At 42.1% G+C, this 20,529-nt stretch overlaps 2 protein-coding genes across 2 annotated transcripts; one reads left to right on the top strand and one right to left on the bottom strand.

Annotated features, from left to right (window-relative positions):
- Positions 1-1,961: 1,961 nt before the first annotated feature.
- Positions 1,962-2,842, bottom strand: LOC123098459 (blue copper protein 1a). Its single transcript, XM_044520446.1, has one exon. It carries the CDS (start codon positions 2,804-2,806, stop codon positions 2,159-2,161), a length of 648 nt encoding a protein of 215 aa, XP_044376381.1. The 5' UTR covers positions 2,807-2,842; the 3' UTR covers positions 1,962-2,158.
- Positions 2,843-16,495: 13,653 nt separating this feature from the next.
- On the top strand, positions 16,496-20,186 carry LOC123097044 (MEIOTIC F-BOX protein MOF-like). Its single transcript, XM_044518818.1, has 4 exons — positions 16,496-17,453; positions 17,692-17,847; positions 17,923-18,124; positions 20,155-20,186. The coding sequence occupies exons 1-4, from the start codon at positions 16,554-16,556 to the stop codon at positions 20,184-20,186; spliced, it is 1,290 nt and encodes a 429-aa protein (XP_044374753.1). The 5' UTR covers positions 16,496-16,553.
- The last annotated feature ends 343 nt before the right edge of the window (positions 20,187-20,529 follow it).

Below are 20,529 nucleotides of genomic sequence, written 5' to 3'. Positions count from 1 at the left end.
ACATGTCCCATGGTGTCAACAAGCAATAGAGATTCGTATCGTGCCCTCATGGAGCCCTGTAGGCTGATATGCACGCGCACAACTGGATTCTATCCGATTTAGATATCCTTGGGCTAGATCTCCGGCAGCAGTTCCGGAACACGTCGACAGCCAGATCGAAGAGGACAGATCATGCAAATCATTGTCGTGATGCGATAAGAGCACTAGGACCGCCACCACACCGTTGCCTCCACCACGCCGATGCTATCGCTACCACGGTGGAGAACACTGGCCCGCGCTGCCCACATCCCGCGCAGCTGGCTGAAGACGGACGCCAAATCAGGATCTGCCGCCACCCCCTCGCCTGCACGATCCGCCACCTCGAAGCCCGCCGTGCACCGCCGGTCCCGAGCACCGCCACCGTGGGGATCCGCCGCCGCACCATCGCAACCCTCGCCATCGCGGTGTCCCGTCCTAGCGGTGCCTCCCCGTGGCGGAGGCCATGCGCAAAAGGCAAAACGCCCCGTCACTGCCGACACCGGCCAGGCTTTGCCCGACCGCGTCCTTTGGCGGCGGCGAGGGATGAGGGAGGGAGAAGGAGGGTGTTGGCGGCGGCGGGAGCGCCCTGCCCGTCGCCCACGGGACCAACGTGGGAGGGTATGTGAAATTTGTTTGGTTTATCCAATTCATGTTTGAAATGTGGACGGATGTTTCGGGACACGGCGTTGGATGGCCTTCTCCTGTATTCGTGTCCACCGGCGCATCTGGATGAATTCATGGACGGGTGAGTTTGATTTAGGGGACCGTGTTGGACGTGCCCTTACAGTACATCCTGCAAGACGGAAAACAGTCTGAATCTTGGAGAGAACAATCATGTCAGATAATTAAGAGAAAAGTCCACTTTTGGTCCCTCAATTCTTCCGTCTGCTCACTTTTGGTCCCTTAACTCTAAAACCGGACAGATTGCACCACGAACTCTCAAAACCAGCCACTTTACTTCCCTGCGTGGTTTCGTTGCCGAGTCAACCCGGTTTTGACCATGACGTGAATAGTTTTGCGATCAACAGTAAATTCGAAAAAATAGCAAAAAAGTCAAAAAATCTGAAATTTTATGACATCGAAGATACTCAGATGCACAAGGTGCGTGCCAATTTTCGTCATGTTTGGACGTTCGAGAAGCTCGCGGCAAAAAACAAAAGTAAATTTACTCTATGTTGAACAGTAAATTCAAAAAAATAACAAAAAAATCTGATTTTTTTTCCATCGAAGATGCTCAGGTAGGCAAGGTGCATGCAAATTTCCGTGCTAAAATGACATCCGAGGGTTTGGAAACCACCCAAAGCGGCATGCACGCGTACGCTATTTTATTTTTTTCCACGAGCTCCTCGGATGTCATTTTAGCACGAAATTTTGCACACACCTTGCGCACCTGAGCATCTTTGATGCCAAAAAAATTCAGATTTTTTTGCTATTTTTTTAATTTACTGTTCATCATAGAGTAGATTTACTTTTGGCTTTTTTGCGGCGAGCTTCTCGAACTTCCAAACATGACAAAAATTGGCACACACCTTGCGCATCTGAGTATCTTCGATGTCATAAAATTTCAGATTTTTTTAATTTTGTTTTGCTATATTTTTTTGAATTTACTGTTCAACAGAGCACTGTTCACGTCGTGGTCAAAACCGAGTTGACTCGGCAGCGAAACCTCGCAGGGACGAAAAATGGCTGGTTCAATCTGTCCGGTTTTAGAGTTGAAGAATCAAAAATGAGCGGACCGAAGAATTGAGGGACCAAAAATGGACTTTTCTCAATAATTAACCAGAGCATTTGTGCTCGTGTGCAGATTGGCACTTGAGTTCTCGCTTCTAAAGGTGTACCTATTATTTTGGGTCGATGGTTGGATAAAATTGAGAGGACTATTGATTCTTTCTTTTTAGTTAGAAGACTATTGGTACTGCTGCGCATGCACTGACGCACCCTTATAAAATAATAGTCTAGAATCATTATATAAAAAGACATGAAGGCCTGCAGATTACATATAGACGTGATAGATACAAGTAACTATCACATTCTCGCTCTAAAAAAGAATACATGTATTCACCCGTGATAATAACTACAGTATAGTAGTTAACAATATAAAAGCTCGTATGTGCGCGCGGCAGCTGATCAATATATGCGTTCAAGCCATGAGACCGGCCGCCAGTAGGGCGACGAGGCCAAATCCTGCTGTGGCACCGACGGAGGTAGCGGCGTTGGAGGGCGGCGCCGGGGGAGAGTTGCTCGCGCCAGGACCTGCAGCTGGCATGGGTGACGACGGCGAGGAGGAGCCCGAGGCGACGTTGATCACGACCTTCATGCTGGCGGCGGCGGTGGGGCTGCAATGGTTAGGGACGCCACAGATGAAGTACCGGGTGCCGGTGGCGTTGAGGGTGATGACGTCGTTGCCGGAGGCCAAGGTGTTGATGGCGCCGTCGATGCTGCAGGAGTCGTAGCCGGCCTTGCTGACCTCGACCACGTCGTGCGTTGGGGTCGAGTACTTGAAGACGATCTCATCACCCACGTTGAACTTCTTGCCGGACACCCAGCTGCTGTAGTCGGTGCTGAGGGTCCAACCGCCCTGATCGCCGACGTTGTAGGTTACCGCTGACGCGGTGCCTAGCAAGACGGCCATCGCGGCCACGGCAAGGAGGGCGATCTTCATGGCAGCCATTGATTGCGGTTGGAATTGGAACTGGAAGGCGGAATGCAAAGCAGAGGAGGTAGAAGGCTGGTGCTGCTGAATGCTGATGCTTAGCGGGGTTTGGGTTGCTGTGGTGTCTGCTGCCATGCCCTTTAAATAGAAGCAAGCGCCTAAGCGAGGCCGGTTGCGGGGCGCGCGGTAGGTTCGTGGGATGGCATTTGGATATTGAGATTTGCTGTTGAATTGTCATGTGCGTTTGAACCAGCGACCAGTACGTGGTCAGACGCGGCCCGGGCTTGGTTGGTGGCCGGCTGACCTTTTCTGGCCTCGCTACCGTTCCACTTTCACATGGACGCGGTCTGCGCTACGTGCCGTGGACCATCACAATACGGCATGGAAGTACGTTGGCGATGTCAACATCGAGCTAGCTAGCTACCCCGGCTAGTTGACAAGGGACAGTTCAAATTAAGCGGCTCCAGGTCACAAGGAGAAGGAGCATAGGCCGGGTTTGGTTCCTCTCCCTTTCTTTAAAGATTTCTGCGGCTTTGCGTGTTTGCAATATTGCAGCCGGCCGTTGTCCAGACGCCGGTCCTCAGCATGGACATGACCGTGGCAACAGCACGAGTATTTCTCGAAGGGTTTGTTCGCTGACTAGGACCGGGTTTGCTCGCAACTGCTTCTTTCTTAATTCCGAACATGTTTTTTTGAATGTTGTTCTTAACTGCTGTATCATAGTTTTTTGCTTCATCATTTCTGGTGCAGCAACCACATCCGTCATCACAAGTCACGATTACGTCACTCGTGACATACTTCACACACAGGGCACATTGCACTTTGTACTTCCAAGGTCAACAGGTTCCTAATATGATCTGGCTCTTTTGCACTTTCGACAGGGATTTGAAGTGGTGCCCTACATTTACCAGGCTAAAGACTATGCTTCCCTCTTATCTAATTTGATTGATACGTTGTGACATTGGGGATTTGCAGGGACCACCGGAACAAGCAACTTGGGCTACAGCGTGCGTGTAACCGGTCCGCCTCACGACGCACCAACTTGAGCAACTGCGAGTGCAAGAGGATGGGCCTTGACCGTGGATCACCGCCCCAAGTGGATAAGGATAAGATCATTTTTCTGCAAGAGATACTCACTCCGGCCTTTTTTACTTCGCATAGTAGATTTGTGTCAAGGCAAACTTTGTAAAGTTTGATCAAATATATATTAAAAAATATCAACATCTGCGATACTAAATATATATACTATGAAAATACATTTCATAATGAATCTAACAATATTTTTTATAAGTTTGGTCAAAATAGAGATGACTTGATTTCGGACAAAACTTATATACAGACTAAAAAGGACCAAAGGGACTATGAGAGATGGCTGTCATCTCCACGTGGGACCATGGTTAGTTGTCGGTGACTTTAACATGGTAGGCAAACAGGAAAACACTTATGCTTTGTCCATTGGGCAAGTCATTAACTCGGCCAAGTGTTTCAACCTTTTTTGAAGGACTTGAATATCTGGTTGTTGCTCCCCACAGGGAAGGACAATGTGAACCGATTCGATCACTGGCAAAAGCAAAACCCTCAGCGAACGTTTTGGTTTGCTACAGAAAAGAAGCAACCCTCAGCGAACGTTTTGGTTCGCTGCAGAAAACATCTCCCCAGCGAACGTTTTGCAGGACAAGCCTTTTTCCAGGCCTCTAGGCCCAATCATCATTCTCTTTGAGCACAAACAATTAAAAAAATAAAAAGGCCGCATGGCAAAATTTTAGAAAAATATTTGTACTAATGATAGGCAAACATGAAGGAAAAACAATCAAATTCCTGTTAAAATCAAAGGCAGGGAGTTTCCAAAAAAAAGTAAAAAATGATTCACATGGCAAAGTTTAAGGAAAAATTGTTTACTATAAACATGACAAATTTTGAAAATGTATGTAAAGATCACATGACAATTTTGAAATTCCAAAAAAAAACAGTGTTCATATTGCCATGGTTCACTACTTGCCATATAATTTGAAAAAAAAATCTGAACTTTCTATGTTTTGAATTTGTCATGTGATTTGTCACATCTAGAATTTTCATATGACGGAGTTTCAATCGGAATTGTCACATGTAACAAAATTAACATGATAAAAAATAAACTCTGAAAAAGATATAAAAAATTGTCACACTACCTTCAACAAAACTACCAAATTCTAATTAATAGAAATGCCATGGAGTAACAATAAAAATTGCCATGGTCTAAACAATAAAAGTTTCATGCTACCTATCATAAAACTACCATGGTCTAATAGTAAATTTGCCATAAAAATGTCATGGTATCTACATAAAACTACCATGATCTTAAAAAGAATATTGCCATGCTACCTATAATAAAAAACCATAGTCTAAACATGGTCCAATTAATGAAAAGTCCCATGATGTCTACAATAAAAACACCATGGTATAAATAATATAATTGCCATGGTCTAATCAATAAAGCTACCATGGTCTACATAATGAAAGTGACATTCTATATACAATAAAACAACATGGCCTAAATAATAAAATTGCCATGGTCTAAAAATTATTTAACTGCCTTGCACCCTGTAATGAAATTGCACATGACAGATTTTAAAAATTGGTTCTCTAAAGAACATGGCAACTTTTAGGAATTTGTAATGGGCACACGGCAAAAGTTAGGGATTTTGTTCTTTGAAAAAAGATGTAAATTTTTTAGGAATTTTTCTTTTCTAAAAAATACATGGTTAGGGATTTATTAGAAGTGGCGGTCACTTGTGGTTGAACTATGTTTGATCAAATGAATTGCCCATCATAGCAAAAAGGTCATCAGGCAACTCTGAATATTTAATGGACAGGAAAGCCAACCATTCTCAAATCAGAGCTCACTTAGCATTAACTAGCGGGCGAAGCCACGGCGAAACGCCACGCCTGTGCAATTTCTCTTGATTTGTACAATTGTTGTTACTGCTTAAAAACTATAAGAACAACAGAGTACACATGTTGGATGAGTGGAGAAGTATATTTGGTTGAACATTATGGGATACATTGCATTGGCTAGATGATACAAATGTGCTAATGAAAAAAGAAGATCCAGTGAAGTCCAATAGTTTTGTTACAGGCTAAGCTATCATAAGCAAATGTGAAATGAAAGATTGACATGCTAAAACAGTGAGACCATTTAGTAACACAGGTGGTTTGACTCTCCAGTTGTGATAGTACATTTTTTTTCATTTACTCTAAAATCTTCAAATAACTACTCTCAAGTAGGAAGCTGATGACCCACAAGTATAGGGGATCAATCGTAGTCCTTTCGATAAGTAAGAGTGTCGAACCCAACGAGGAGCAGAAGAAAATGACAAGCGATTTTCAGCAAGGTGTTCTCTGCAAGCACTGAAATTATCGGTAAAGGATAGTTTGGTAGCAAGGTAATTCGTAACGGGTAACAAGTAACAAGTGTAACAAAAGTGAAGCAAGGTGGCTCAATCCATTTTATAGCAAAGGACAAGCCTGGACGAACTCTTATATAAAGAACAACGCTCCCGAGGACACATGGGAATTATCATAAAGTTAGTTTTCATCATGCTCATATGATTCACGTTCGTTACTTTGATAATTTTATATGTTGGTAGACCGGTGCTTGGGTGTTGTCCTTACTTGGACAAGCCTCCCACTTATGATTAACCCCTCTCACAAGCATCCGCAACTACGAAAGAAGAATTAAGATAAATCTAACCATAGCATTAAACATGTGGATTCAAATCAGCCCCTTATGAAGCAACACATAAACTATGGTGTAAGCTTCTATCACTCTAGCAACCCATCATCTACTTGCTACTTCCCAATTCCTTCCCCTAGGCCCAAACCATGGTGAAGTGTCATGTACTCGATGTTCACATAACATCACTAGAGGAAAGACAACATACATCTCATCAAAATATCAAACGGATACCGAAATCACATGATTACTTGTAACAAGACTTTTCCCATGTCCACGGGAACAAAAGTAACTACTCACAAAGCATGTTCATGTTCATGATCAGAGGGGTATTAAATATCATTAAGGATATGGACAAATGATCTTTCACCAAATAAACCAACTAGCATCAACTACAAGGAGTAATCAACTCTACTGGCAACCCACAGTTACCAATCTAAGGTTTTGAGACAAATATTGAATACAAGAGATGAACTAGGGTTTGAGATGAGAGATGGTGCTGGTGAAGATGTTGATGAAGATTGGTCCTCCCATGATGAGAGGATCGTTGGTGATGACGATGGCTTCGATTTTCCCCTCCCGGAGAGAAGTTTCCCCGGCGGAATCGCTCAGCCGAAGACCTAGATTGCTTCTGCCCAAGTTCCGCCTCGAGACTGCGACGCTTCATCCCGAAAGTCTTCTCTTTATTTTTTTTCTAGGTCAAAACCCTTCATATAGCAGAAGATGGGCACCGGAGGATGGCCAAGCGGCCCACAAACTCATGGGGTGCACCCTGGGGGTAGGGTGCGTCCCTAGGCTTGTGGCCACCTGGTGGGTCCCCTCTTGGTATTTATTCACCCAATATTTTTTATATATTCCAAAATAATTATTCGTAAAGTTTCAGGACATTTGGAGTTGTGTAGAATAGGTATCTCAGATTTGCTTCTTTCTGTTCCAGAAATCCAGTTGTCGGCATTCTCCCTCTTCGTGTGAATCTTGCAAAATAAGAGAAAACGGCATAATAATACATCATGAAGTGTAATAACAATCCATAATACAATAAATATCAACATCAAAATATGATGCAAAATGGACGTATCAGAAGTCGGCATGGAGAAGCTACTCTCATGCTTATAAGCGTTAGAGGTACCCTATACAACGACATCAAAAAGTCAGCTTTAGTTGCCTTCTCGTGGCATTTTCTAGAGCTCTAATTGGTACACATGATTTTTTCCCACACAAATGATGCCATAATCAGCAAATAGTGGCTTACAACATGATCCTAATATAATCTTATGCCGTACAAACGCAATGTGCTCTAATTATCATTTAAACGTTCTCTATGGCTCTAAATATTTGAACAAAAAGATGTTAAGCCATGGTTTGGTTTATGACTTATTGAACCAAAAAATCAAATTTATCTTAACCACAAGTCTAAAATAAATAGGGGAGTTAGGTCCAATTATAGTGCCACGATAAAGCGAGCTTATGTCATCTTAAAATATTACTGGTTGCTTAACCAGTGAGAGATAAAAGAAGAGAGACTAATAATTAAACTCATAAAACCTAAAACAACTCATTATCCAAGGCAATCTAACACCAAAAAGAGTTATTTCTGTAAAAAGAATCAAATTTGCTTGACCGCCAAATTAAATAGCTGCCAAAGAACTAGCCTTATGTTAATTCAATTTTTGCGTTGACCCACATAAGAGATTTTCCCCCTGAAACTTGCTGATTTAGTTGCTACAATGGTGTTTAATAGCAAATGAATCAAGGCTAGTACTAGAATATTATTGTTTCATGTAAGAGAATGGGGCACACACAAAAATTGCCACAACAATGCTCAGATGGAAAACAGGCAAGATTTGTCTTTTAACAACAGATGATAATCAATATACTCAATTCTTCCTAATGGATACACATGACAAAGACATCATATGAAAAAATTTGGAAAGTCTCAAACATGCATGCCTAGCTAACTACATGACAATGCTAGAAAGACCATCTAAACTGAAGCATGTGTTTGCTTGATCAATCCAAGAAGATTCATCTTTGAAGCGAAAATGCTTGTTAAAAGCATGTGGAAGGAGGTATGGAGAAATTTACAGGGAGCATCAAAACAATGTGTTGGTACACCCTTAAGATCTGGAATTGTTAAGGCCTTCGTGTATGGGTGACAGATCGGCCATAGGAGTACTCTAGGATATACACCAGGGCAACTAATGTCGAGCACACGATGATGTCACCCGTTTTCATTTTGTAAAAGTTCCGGCAGAGGAAAGGGCTGTAGGTGATAGCGTGTTCTACTTCTTAGGGCGATGAAATCATTCCTATGGGATCGTGTGTGGTAGCTGGTATAGATGATGGATAACCGATCAGTTGAAAAACAATTCATCTATACATTTGAAATCCGAGAAAATAAATCGTGTTATTTGTAGTATTACATAAGATACAACTTTGCATACCTAGTTCTTTTGCATGGCGGAAGCATCCAGAATTAAAATTAGAAATTGATAACTAAAAGGAATTATTGCCAAAGAAAATGGGATGTTCTTCATATAGAGTGAAGTTGACGTTTAAGAAAGAATTGGATAATCTAGATCGAGATAAACAAATATAATTTGTAAAAATTATAAAGCTAACCTAAAGATAACTATTTTAAGGAGGTAGTTGTAAACCACGTGGAAAAAAATAAGTGAACTAAAAGCCAGCAGCTTTGCTACTGGGCTACTTGCAACTGTATGCAATGTAAAAGAAGGTAAACTAAATAACCATCTAAATTTAAACTAACTTGCTTATTGGCTAATTAGCTCAACAGTAGATTAGTGTACTTTGTACTACAAAACATCACCTAAAGCTCAAAAGCACAGCTACATGACTTGTCCACATGAATTATCTAAAGTGTACGGCATGATTATCACAAGTTAATCGTTGACTTTAGGGATGAGGATCTAGGGTTGAACGAGAAAATGTGCAGGAAAAGACTCTTGAGATCTGGAGATGGACACATAAAGGGCACCACAAACAGATAGATCAACAAAGCAGCAGAGGTGTCCTAGATGACTAATCCTCCTCGCCATAGACCTGCACACAACACATTGCGAATAAGAATTGCGTATCTGGAAGAAGTGTGCCAAGCAAGAGCGTAGACAATGCATATCTAAGTTTAGCCACTAATCTACCCAAAAATTCCTAATTAATTCAAAAATAGCGGTGAAGGAATATATAAGGGTAGATACACTTCAAATGAGAAATTATAAATCAATTTTGAGGGGAGAGAGAGAGTGGCTGAAGATGAAATGTGGATCATATGGGTGAGTGTATGTGTGTGTACGTGGGCATCAACGTCGACTACAAAGACGTCTGCGGTGACTTTGTCAATCTCAAGATGTAGTGTCGGCTCGGTATCTCAGAGGTGCTTATAGAGGTAGGGTGTGTTTGCGTGTGTTCATAGGGGTGAGAGTATATGTGTGTATGTGGGCATCAACGTCGACTTCCAACACACCTGTGTTGACTTTGTCAATCTCAAAATATTGTGCCGGATCAATATCTCAGAAGTGATCATAGAGGTACGTTGTGTGTGCGTTCATAGGGGTGAGTGTATGTGCATATATGTGGGCATCAACGTCGAGTACGAAGACGCCTGCAGTGACTTTGTCAATATCAAGATATTGTGCCGGCTCAGTATCTCAGAGGTGCTCATAGAGGTACGATGTGCGTGCATGTGCGTTCATATGGGTGGTGTATGTAGGCATCAACGTCGACTAGTCGACGCCTGTTGTGACTTCCTCAATATCAATATGTTGTGACGGCTCAGTATCTCAGAGGTGCTCGTAGAGGTACGATGTGCGTGCGTATGCGTTCATATGGGTGCGTGTATGTGGGCAGCAACATCAACTACGAAGATGTCTGCAGTAACTTCGTCAATATCAAGACGTTGTGCCGGCTCAATATCTCAGAGGTGCTCGTAGAGGTACGATGTGCGTGCGTATGCGTTCATATGGGTGCGTGTATGTGGGCAGCAACATCAACTACGAAGATGTCTGCAGTAACTTCGTCAATATCAAGATGTTGTGCCGGCTCAATAGCTCGGAAGTGCTCACAGAGGTACGATGTGCGTGCGTATGTGTTCATATGGGTGAGTGTATGTGCGTGTATGTGGGCATCAACGTCGACTATGAAGACGCCTACAGTGACTTTGTTAATCTCAAGATGTTGTGCCGGTTCAGTGGGCATCGATGTCGACTATGGATACACCTGCAGTGACTTCGTCAATCTCAAGTGCCGACTCACTATTTGAAGGATGCTCATACTGATAGGGTGTGTGTGCGTGTGTTCGTAGGTGTGAGCATATGTGCGTGTATGTGGACATCTGTGTTGTACTACATTAGAAAATCAGTAGCAAAGCACATACAAAAATCAGTAATGAACCAAATAAAAAAGCAGCCACGTGTCAATTGGGAGAGGACTCACTCAAAGTAGTTCAGACGCATGCTAGGAGAGCTAACTAATTAGTAGCTTTAATTCTTTATTATATTTGTCTAGTCAAGAAGTTAGCAAAATTACTGGTGAATTTGTCTATTGAATCATCAATCAGTTAGGGGAGGCTGAAAATGAAGCCGGGAAATGCTGAAATTTGAGGCAAGGCGAAAATTTGTGCAATGAAGGTAAAAGAGAAACATACAAGCAGTGGATAGAGCTGGTCTTCACATCATGGGTGTGGACGAAGATGTTGGGTCTATGGATGCGGAGCCGCCATGCTGCCTCATCACGAGTGAGTCATGCCTTCTCCCCCATGGCTAATCACCACATCACCTCCTCCTCCATCATATCATAACGTCGTGGGCAGCGGTTGCTTGCTCTTTCATAAGAGTGGTTGGATATCCCCCAAATGTAAGGGTGATGTAATCTAGTAATATGTATTTCTATCGATTAGAGAACCAAGGTTTATTGAATAAAAAGAAGTTCTCCCAGCAAATAAAGTCACTCGCCCAGGCGTGCATGCGGTCCACCCGTCATGGACCTCCCAGCGGGTCGCTTGGGTTTGCGTCGTCAGGGCATATTTAGGTCGCGTGGCGAGCGAGGATGCCCATAGGCGGGTCCGGCCGGGCTCTCCTGAGTGGACAGGTCTGTGGCTGTTGCCGCCCAATGACGGGTTCCACGTGTGCCCTGCAGTTGACCTATCATGGACCCTCCAGCCGGGTCACCTGGGCGCCTGCCGTCCGGGTAGATCAGACGGCGTGGAGCCGCCCCGAAAGGCTCCCACCGCAAGCCACCTAGCAATGGATGGCCAGGAGGCGCGCTTCGCCCTCGAGGAGTCCAGAGAGGCGGATACTCCAACATCCTTTATAGGAGTAATATGTGGTGAGATTTCATATTGTTGTCTATGACCTTGTCTTTTTTCGTTCCTACCAACCCTTCAAAATCCTCCATGAACCTACTCGCTTGGTCGTCGGGAAATTGCACAAATTGTTCTTCTTCTCAAAACTTCGTTTTGCTGCTCAATGTGATAGGTATCTTCAGCCATCACCTACGACGGTGTCGGGGTCCCAAGTACAGTACATGAGAATTCCCTGACCTTGGTGAGAAACTCATCCACCGAGATTAGTGGTGCCTCGACACGTGCCATACTAGCATAAACACACCTTACATGAGCTTGAAACACAACCAGAGCGCCAGACTCGTCAAACTCGTTGGCTTCCAAAGAGGTATGCGGCTCCACCAAAAGCAACATGAGACATGGAGGACGAAGAACAACCATGGCCAAGGAGTAGTCACTAGGGCAATGCAGCAAGATTAGAGCCTCTGAGCACATTGGGTTGACTTTATCTTCCCTTCTCATCGTTGAAACATTGATATTGAGGATCACATCAGTGCGCCCGTCAACAACTTGACAACATGCTTAACCTAGAGTGACGACATCATGGATTCAACAAGCATAGGGTAGTCATGTTGCCAAATTTCATGGTGCCCCCACCGACCAACAACATCGAAATAAGAAGAATATCCCGCTCAAAAGGTGAGGATGGGGAGTGGCAATGGGCGCACCCCCTACTACTATATGGGCTGGCCCAACTAGTTTTTCTCCCATCAATTCAGATTCTGCAGGGTTTTTCTAGGCTTTTTTCTTTCAGTTTTTCTTATGCTTTCACCATCATGGGTTTTTGTTATTTATTTATTTTATTTTTCTTTTCTTTTTATTTTCCTTTTTTGGTTTTAGTTTATATTTCCTCTCTTTGTCCATTTTTTGTTTTTATCAAATTCATGAACTTTTTAAAAATTTGAATTTTTCTCTCTGTTTCTGCGATTTTTTCAAATCCCCAAACTTTATTGAAATTCGTGACATTTTTAAAATTATGAACTTTTTCAAATTATTTTGTGAACTTTTTAAATATTTAATGATTTTTTGTGAACTTTTTCAAATTAAGAAATTTTCCAAGACGTGAAATTTTTCAATTTTGTGAACTTTTTTAATTAAATCATGAATTTTTTTCAAATTCGTGAATTTTGTGGCTTTTTAAAATTCATGAAATATTTTCATTTTTTCATTTGTAAGCCTTTTTGTTTTTAATTTTTTTGACGTACTATAAGAGTGCAGGGAGCCGAAAAATCGAACAAAAGAACGATAAAGCAATGGTACGGCGAACGAACGGAAGGAACAGTATTGGGCCAAGGCCCAATACAGTCGGTAGTGTGTGCCAACTTGGGCTTACGGCTGCACTAGGGTTGGGTTGTTGATGGTCGGGTTTTTGTAAGCCTGGCCCAAAACATGGCCCGCCCGACGTACGTCCAGGATTAGCGCCAAGACACTTCCTTGGGAGAGCTCCTATCTGCCGCTCTCTGCGGCAGAATGTCGACCGCGCGCATAGGCAGGTCTCCCGACTGGGCCGGCCTATGTGGCTAACGACCAGTACAGAACGGAAACTGTAGTTTGCTCGAAAAAAATATTGCACTCCACAGGGAACGACAAAGTGCTGCTAACCTGTCAACCTAGCAAGCTATCTTGTGTTCAACACAACGCAGAAACTTAAGAACAAAACCGAATGTAGATCCAAACATTTAAAAAAAATTAATGTGCAACATTTTGGTGAAAAAAACGTGAATGTTTTATGAAACCGCAAACACTTTAAAAAATCAAATAATATTTGAAAAAACTCAAACATTACAAAAAAAAATGCAAACAATATTTGGAAACGGAACATTTATTAATCTCCGGAAAAACTATTGAAAACACAAACATTTTTTTCCAAACTGTAACATTTTTTATATTCCAAAATAACGTCTGGATACATCAATGGTTTTAAAAAATAGTAAAAATTTATAATCTCCTGAATAAAATTCAAAAAATATCAGCATTTTTTTAAAAACATGTGAACATATTTGAAACTCCCGAACAAAATTTGAAACACAATCATTATTTGAAATGTGCGAATATTTTTTGAAATTGGAATACTTGCTGAAACTCCCATAAGAAAATTGAAATCATGAGTCTTTTTTTTAATTGTGAACAAATTTTGAATGGGAACATTTTTTGAACTCACGAACAAAAATTTGAAACACAAACTTTTATCTAAACTTTGCGAACAATGTTTAATTTTTTGTGATTTTTTTAATGGAAACATATTTTTTTAATCCTGAATAAAATTTGAAAAGTTTAGAAATTTTGAAAAAAAATAAAGAAAAGAAACAAAAATGTAAAAAAGGAAATAAGAAACAAAAACAAAAGGAAACCCAAAAAACTTGTCCAATCGGTTCAGGAACTTTCTAGAAGGTTCCAAAACCAGTAGAAGCCAGGGCTGGAAACTTCTAGAAGGTTTCCAAAACTAGATATGATCTACTCGTTAGCTATCTTATTAGATGGGCCGGCCCCATCGTTTTCGCTTAGTGTTCGATGATATGTGCTTTTGACAGTTAGAGGCAGAGAGCGTTAAATAGAAAATCACCTTTCTTGTGAAATTACTAATTGAGATGTTACTTTTTGAAAGGTCACTTCGCCCTTCCCAGGTTGCGACAAATGACGCACTGTATGTGCGTCACTTGTGACAATCTGGGAGTTTTTCTTTTTTTTTTCGTAGATCAATTTATCTCTTAAACTTTGCGTCCAAATTTTGAACCATTTTCACCATTAGATTCCTCGCGTTGAGATATTCAAAAATAGATTCTATGTTGATAGGTTTTGACGAACTGTTTCTTTCTAAAAAATAAAATTAAATAAACAGGCCAAAAAACCGTGCCTCTCGCGGAAAAAACATGTTTTTCCTTTCCTGAGAGGCACGACCGTGACTCGTGTCTCTCGTGGAAGTAAATCCGTGTCTCGCATGAAAGGAAAATAAAATGAAAACGCGTTTTTTCTCGTTTTCGAGAGACACGGCCGTGCCTCTCGCGGAAGAAAAAAATGTGTTTCTTTTTCGTTTTTGAGGTGCACAACCGTGCCTCTTGTAGAAGTAAATTTTGCCTCTTGTGGAAGCAAAATTGTGTCTCTCGCGAAAGAAAAAGAAAGAAAGCGTGTTTTTTTGTTTTCAAGAGGGATAATAGTACCTCTCGCGGAAGAAAATAAAAGTAACACAATTTTTTTCCGTCTCAGAGAGGCACGGCCGTGCCTCTCACGGAAATAAATTTGTGCCTCTTGCGGAAGCAAAACCATGCTAAGAAAACACGTTTTTCGTGTAAATATTTTTTTGTCCAAAAGCTAAGAAAGACTCCAAAAGCCAAGGAAGACTGATGAAAAACCAAAAAGCCAAAAAAAACAACAGAAAACACGTGATGAAAATAAAATCCGGAGGAGGCGCCCAGAGTGCGACACGTGGCGGCGGTTAAGAACGCGCCAATTTTTGAAGTGCTCTCAACCCACCCCCAAGTGAACCTTGGGAAAGCTGCGAACGAGCACTCCTCAGCTAGTTGCTCCCCCTTTCTTTGTGCAGAGGATGCCTCTCTAGCTCCCCTTTTTTTGGGAAGCCTCTCTAGCTCGCTTGGCAGGGTAATCCGCTAGGCGATGTATTTGAGCCGGTACCGAGCGGCCCTTTTATAAATAGGCCATGCCATGGCAGCCTTTTTATCGGTGGGTCGTGCCCTAGTTCTGTAAGGTTGAGGCATGGACTGAATGAACTGAACTTTGCTTTTCTGGCGATCCCTATTTGGCACATAGGTCGCCCGCTAGATACATCGCGCATACCCTCTGCGGCTGCCAGATTGAGTATTTGGGCCGGCCCAATATAGTGTTTTATTCCCACCGGTTTTGGGAAGGTTCTAGAACCTTCCCTGAATCAATTTTTTTCCTTTTTTCTTTTTTCATTTTGCTTTCTTTTTCTGCTTTGCAAACATCTTTCTAGTTTGTGTAATTTTTTGAATTTCATGAACATTTTTCGAAATCATGATATTTTTCAAATTTATTAACACTTTTTTCAAATTTGCGAACATTTAATATATTACTGAAAATTTTTCATATTTGCAAACATTTTTCTATATTGTGAACATTTTTCTGAATTCATGAACATTTTTTCTAAATTCTTGAATATTTTTTAGAAAATTTTAAACACTTTTAAACTAGGGAACATTTTCTGAATCAGCGGATAATTTTTTAAAATTGTGATTTTTTTAAATTCACTAACATTTTTAGTATTCATGACCTATTTTGAATAAATGAACTTTTTTATTTAAGGAAAATTTATTTGTTTTTTGAACATTTCTTATAAATTTATGGAAAATTTTGAATTCATGAAAAAAAAGGATACGCGAACACTTAAAAAATCATGAAATTATTTTGATTTTCTGAACATTTGTTTTTCGAAAATCATGAACAGTTTTTCTGAATACGTGAATATTTTTTCAAATTTCTAATCCAGTAAGCATTTTGTGATATTTTTTTTTCAGAATTTACTGATATATTTGTATTTTTTGAATCTCGAATATATTTTAAAGTAGATGAAACTGAAACAGAAAAAAAAAGGCGGAAAAAGAAAAACAAAGTGGGCGGCCAGCCCCCTCATGGGCCGGCCTAATAGGGTGTGCGGGAGGGGAGCGGGTGCGCGCTGGCTTGTGCGCCAGCGCGTCACGCGCTGTATAGGAGCTCAAGCACCAGGGGGAACCCCCTCCGTTTCCGTTTTGTCTGAAATCCTCCCTTCCGCGCTCCCCGAGCGACGGCGCACGCCGCCTGTTCTACCGAATACCGCTCCAGAGCGGGAGGCTTCGGCCATGGCGAGCGGGGTGGATAGCATCAGCGCCCTCCCGGACGACGTCCTCCACAGCGTGCTCCGTTTACTTCCGGCTGAAGAGGTGGTGCGGACGTGCGTGCTCGCCCGGCGCTGGCGCGGCGTCTGGAGATCCGTGCCCTCCCTCCGCTTCAACGGCGCCGAGGGGTGGGGCAGCGCCGACAGGTTCGCCCAGTTCGTGGACCACCTGCTCCACCTCAGATTCGCGGGCGACGGCGGCGCAAGGGCGCCTCTGGATTCCTGCGAATTCGACTTCGACGCCGACGGGTTCATGCAATTGCCGGCTAACGAGCGGCACGCGAGCCACTGGATCTGGCAAGCCGTGCCCCATGTCCGGGTGCTTCGGCTTCATGTCATCGAGTTTGAGCAGGAACCCTCACCGCTATCTGATCTGCGTCTCGTTTCCCAGCACCTCACGAGATTAGATCTTGTTGGTGTAGCTGTCAACGACAGCGTTATGGATTTTTCAGGCTGTCCGGCATTGGTGGAACTGAGTATGGAGGTCTCCGATGTTTTCGCCAACCAGCTGTTGTCTCCATCCTTGAAGCATCTGCGCATTGCCCGCTGCTTTACTGCCGAGGATACTCGCATCCTTATTTCTCTACCAAGTCTCGTTTCGCTCGAGTTGATTGTATGCCGCCAAGGAAGGAGCCCATTGCTCGGAAGCATGCCGCTGTTAGCAAGAGCTGTTGTTGTACTTAAGAATGATTGTGCTGATCGGTGCTTTAAGGGTCGATTTAATGATTGTGGTGATACATGTTATGGTTGTCGTTATTATTATGGAGATCCTGCGTTTGGACCTACTTATGACCGCAACGACAGCATATTTCTCAAAGGTTTGTCCGAGGCTACGGACTTGGAGCTGTCAGCTGATTCTGATGTGGTATGTTTGCAACTGCACCTCTCTTAATCCCTCAAATTATACTTTTTTTAAATTATTATTTCTCATGCAGCAACACATCCATCATAACAAATCACAATTAGGTTACATTTGACATACTCACTCCGTTCCATAATTCTTGTCGTGGTTTTAGGAACTTCACACATAGACAGATTGCACTTTTGTATTTCAAAGGCCAAAAGGTTCTTAATTTGATCCGTCTCTTTTGCACTTTGCCTAGATTCTTTTTGACAGGGATTTGAAGTGGTGCCCTACATTTACCAAGTTAAAGACTTTGTTACTCAATGACTGGTGCTTGGCTGCTGGCCACAATGCACTAATCTGTTTTCTCCAGCACTCACCAATTTTGGAGAAGCTTACACTTCAACTTTCTAAGGTATAGATTTTTTTAGGTCAGTAGCTATTGAAGTGACCATCCATGATTACCTGATTGATCTTTTTTTTATGTTAGGGACCTTCATATGTAAGTGAAACACAAGGAATATACACACCATTGGTACAGTCAGTTGCATCCAACTGTCTTAAGATAGTTGAAATCAAATGTGCAAATGTTGATAGTAAGGTTCACAGACTTTTGAAGATATTGACTACCTATGGCATACGCCTTGAGCAAATTAGGGTCCAACATACTAGCAGAATTTCTGGATCTAAATGTGAGTTAGATTGTTGCCACTCTTCATGCAACTTACATTTCTTCCATTTGTTAATGTGTTAATGCATTATTAACTAGGCACTGAAAAAAGCTTAAGTTAATTACAAGAATATAGTTTTTACAAATTTGGATGTATGTGGAGAAACATTCAGACTCCCCATATCTGATGAAGAGAAAGTGAGAGACAATAGTGTGCTTCATGTGTCTAACTGGCTTTATTATCCAAAAACTTAGGCTATCAATTTGGATTTTGGATTCAACTATGTTGTTGTAAGTAACAGTTACACATCAAACTGTTCCAAATCTATTATGTATGGTCACCACTACCCTCGGTATATATCATCCATACAGGCGAATGCTATCCTCTATCCAGCCATTTCGATTGAGCTTTGTTTTCATCTCGACCCTGTACAAACTTGCATGTGACTATATTGCTCTTATAAGCTACGATTCCCCTTGTGGATGTTGCTTATTCTTTTGTCCCTTCTTTTTAGTTGACATCTCATAACAAATAATAAATCAATGATTATGTCAAGTTTTCACTCCATACTATTGCCCTCTGTACTTGTTTGTGAATCTTGTTATGTGTTATGTTAGGCCATCTCTAGCAGATCCCCTAAACTTTGATCCCCTATCCTATCCCTGCCCTAGAAAAAACTATTTTAGGGGATTATACTTTTCTTCATCTAGCAGACCCCCCAAAAAATCGTTTGCACACAAACTCATTTCAAACACAATTTTAAAGTATTTCATTGCGTAGTTAGACAATGGTACCACATTAACATCATACATAGCAAAATTAAATAGTCAATTACCTACTACATAACACTACATTGACATCAAACAAGGTTAAGGATCGAGATAAAACATATAGAAATAGCTACCAGATAGCTCTACTCGCCGCTGTCCTTGCAGTAGTCGGAGAAGTCCGAGTCGGAGGAGGAGATGGGAATCATTGTCCCCCGGTGTTGCCACGGGCGCACCGCGTCGGCGTTGAGGATCTCTACCGCAAACTTGTCCCACAGTCGGTGCCGAACGTTGTGGTACTTCGGCGGTGGTAGCGGGGACAGAGCTCGAGGAGACAACGCGGGGGCTTGGGGCTGCGTTTGGGAGGTGGCAGTGACAGAGAAGACGACGCACGACAGAGAGGGAGGTGACGGTGTCAGGGTCGAGGAAGAGAGCGTGGTCCATGCACGGAGTGGTGGTGACGACGGCGGGAGGCGATGAGGAATCTGCAGGAGGCAGTGAAACTCGATTGGTGGCCACGACCTCGGGTTCGAGGAAGGTGGCAGCAGCCTGAATCGAGGGTTGTGGCAGCGTAAATGGATGTGCGGTGGGGTGGGCTAATGTTTGGGGGTAGCGGCGTTGGGTTTAATAGTGAATGCAGGCCAATCGGCCGGTGTCCCGGTCCCCACGCCATGAATGCGGGAAGGGAGCAATCTCCCCATTTTTATTGAGAATGCTCACTCCGAGAGCAAAAATGGGCTAGAGAGGCAAAGTTTGGAGGATCAAAAGCTATTTTTAAAGCACTAATTTTTTAGGGGATATGCTAGATGGGGTTTAATCCCCTAAACAAGCCCCCTCCCACAATATTGCTTTTGGGGGATCTTCTAGACATGCCCTTACATGGCAAATAACCAAAAAACTTTTCATATTTGGATATAAATGGTACCCCTTCTGTTCGGGTTTATTGGGGCCCCTCGTATTTAATGTCAAAGTATGGCCATAGAATTAACTAATAAAATATAAAGTATAATAAAAATTATATGGTGGGAATCCTCTTTGGAATACAAATCCAATGTTATACTTTTGTAGCATATAAGTCATACATTGTTAGTTATATAGATTGTCAAACTTTGACCCAAAATACAAGGGGTCCTAATAAACTTGGACAAAGGTAATATGTTACAAGTGAAGCTCTTATTAGAATAAAATTTACATATTTTGATATTACTTCAAATCATTGAAAAATCGCATTTGTCTGCGGTATGTTCTCTCTAAATTGATTACCTGTTTTTCTTATCTTTGCAGGCTTCAACTTTGTTTGCACTGATTTCAGCTAAAACTAGAGGTATGATTGTATGAAGATCTGGAATCTTCTTAGATTTAGGTCTCTGTGATTTTTAAGAAATGTTGGAGCAGATTTGGGGATGTGATGTGGCAGACAGTAGCTATGTTCTGTCTGTAGGGATCTATTCCACTTACCATATTATCTTTTGGCAAGTGCTTTTGTGTCTCAGCTCACACTTTTTAAATATTTGGTATCGATCATAGGTGTTTGCCTTTTCTCCTTCTTACCTTAACACAATATGTGCATATATACATAAAATACAAATAAATGAACATTTTAAAACCCCTTCTCCTACTACCAAAACCTTTAGGTTTGAGAAATGGTGGCTTGGGCAT

This window comes from Triticum aestivum, chromosome 4D, assembly GCF_018294505.1.
Source record: "Triticum aestivum cultivar Chinese Spring chromosome 4D, IWGSC CS RefSeq v2.1, whole genome shotgun sequence".
Lineage (NCBI taxonomy): Eukaryota > Viridiplantae > Streptophyta > Magnoliopsida > Poales > Poaceae > Triticum > Triticum aestivum.
This window is presented reverse-complemented; position numbering and strand designations above follow the sequence as displayed.

What these genes read in the sequence shown, in the direction of transcription:
- LOC123098459 (XM_044520446.1), bottom strand. Translation starts at nt 2,806, where the DNA reads ATGGCAGCAGACACCACAGCAACCCAAACCCCGCTAAGCATCAGCATT.
- LOC123097044 (XM_044518818.1), top strand. Translation starts at nt 16,554, where the DNA reads ATGGCGAGCGGGGTGGATAGCATCAGCGCCCTCCCGGACGACGTCCTC. An exon ending in TGTCAGCTGATTCTGATGTG is followed by an intron (nt 17,454 to 17,691) that starts GTATGTTTGCAA and finishes CACTTTGCCTAG; the next exon opens with ATTCTTTTTGACAGGGATTT. An exon ending in TTACACTTCAACTTTCTAAG is followed by an intron (nt 17,848 to 17,922) that starts GTATAGATTTTT and finishes TTTTTATGTTAG; the next exon opens with GGACCTTCATATGTAAGTGA.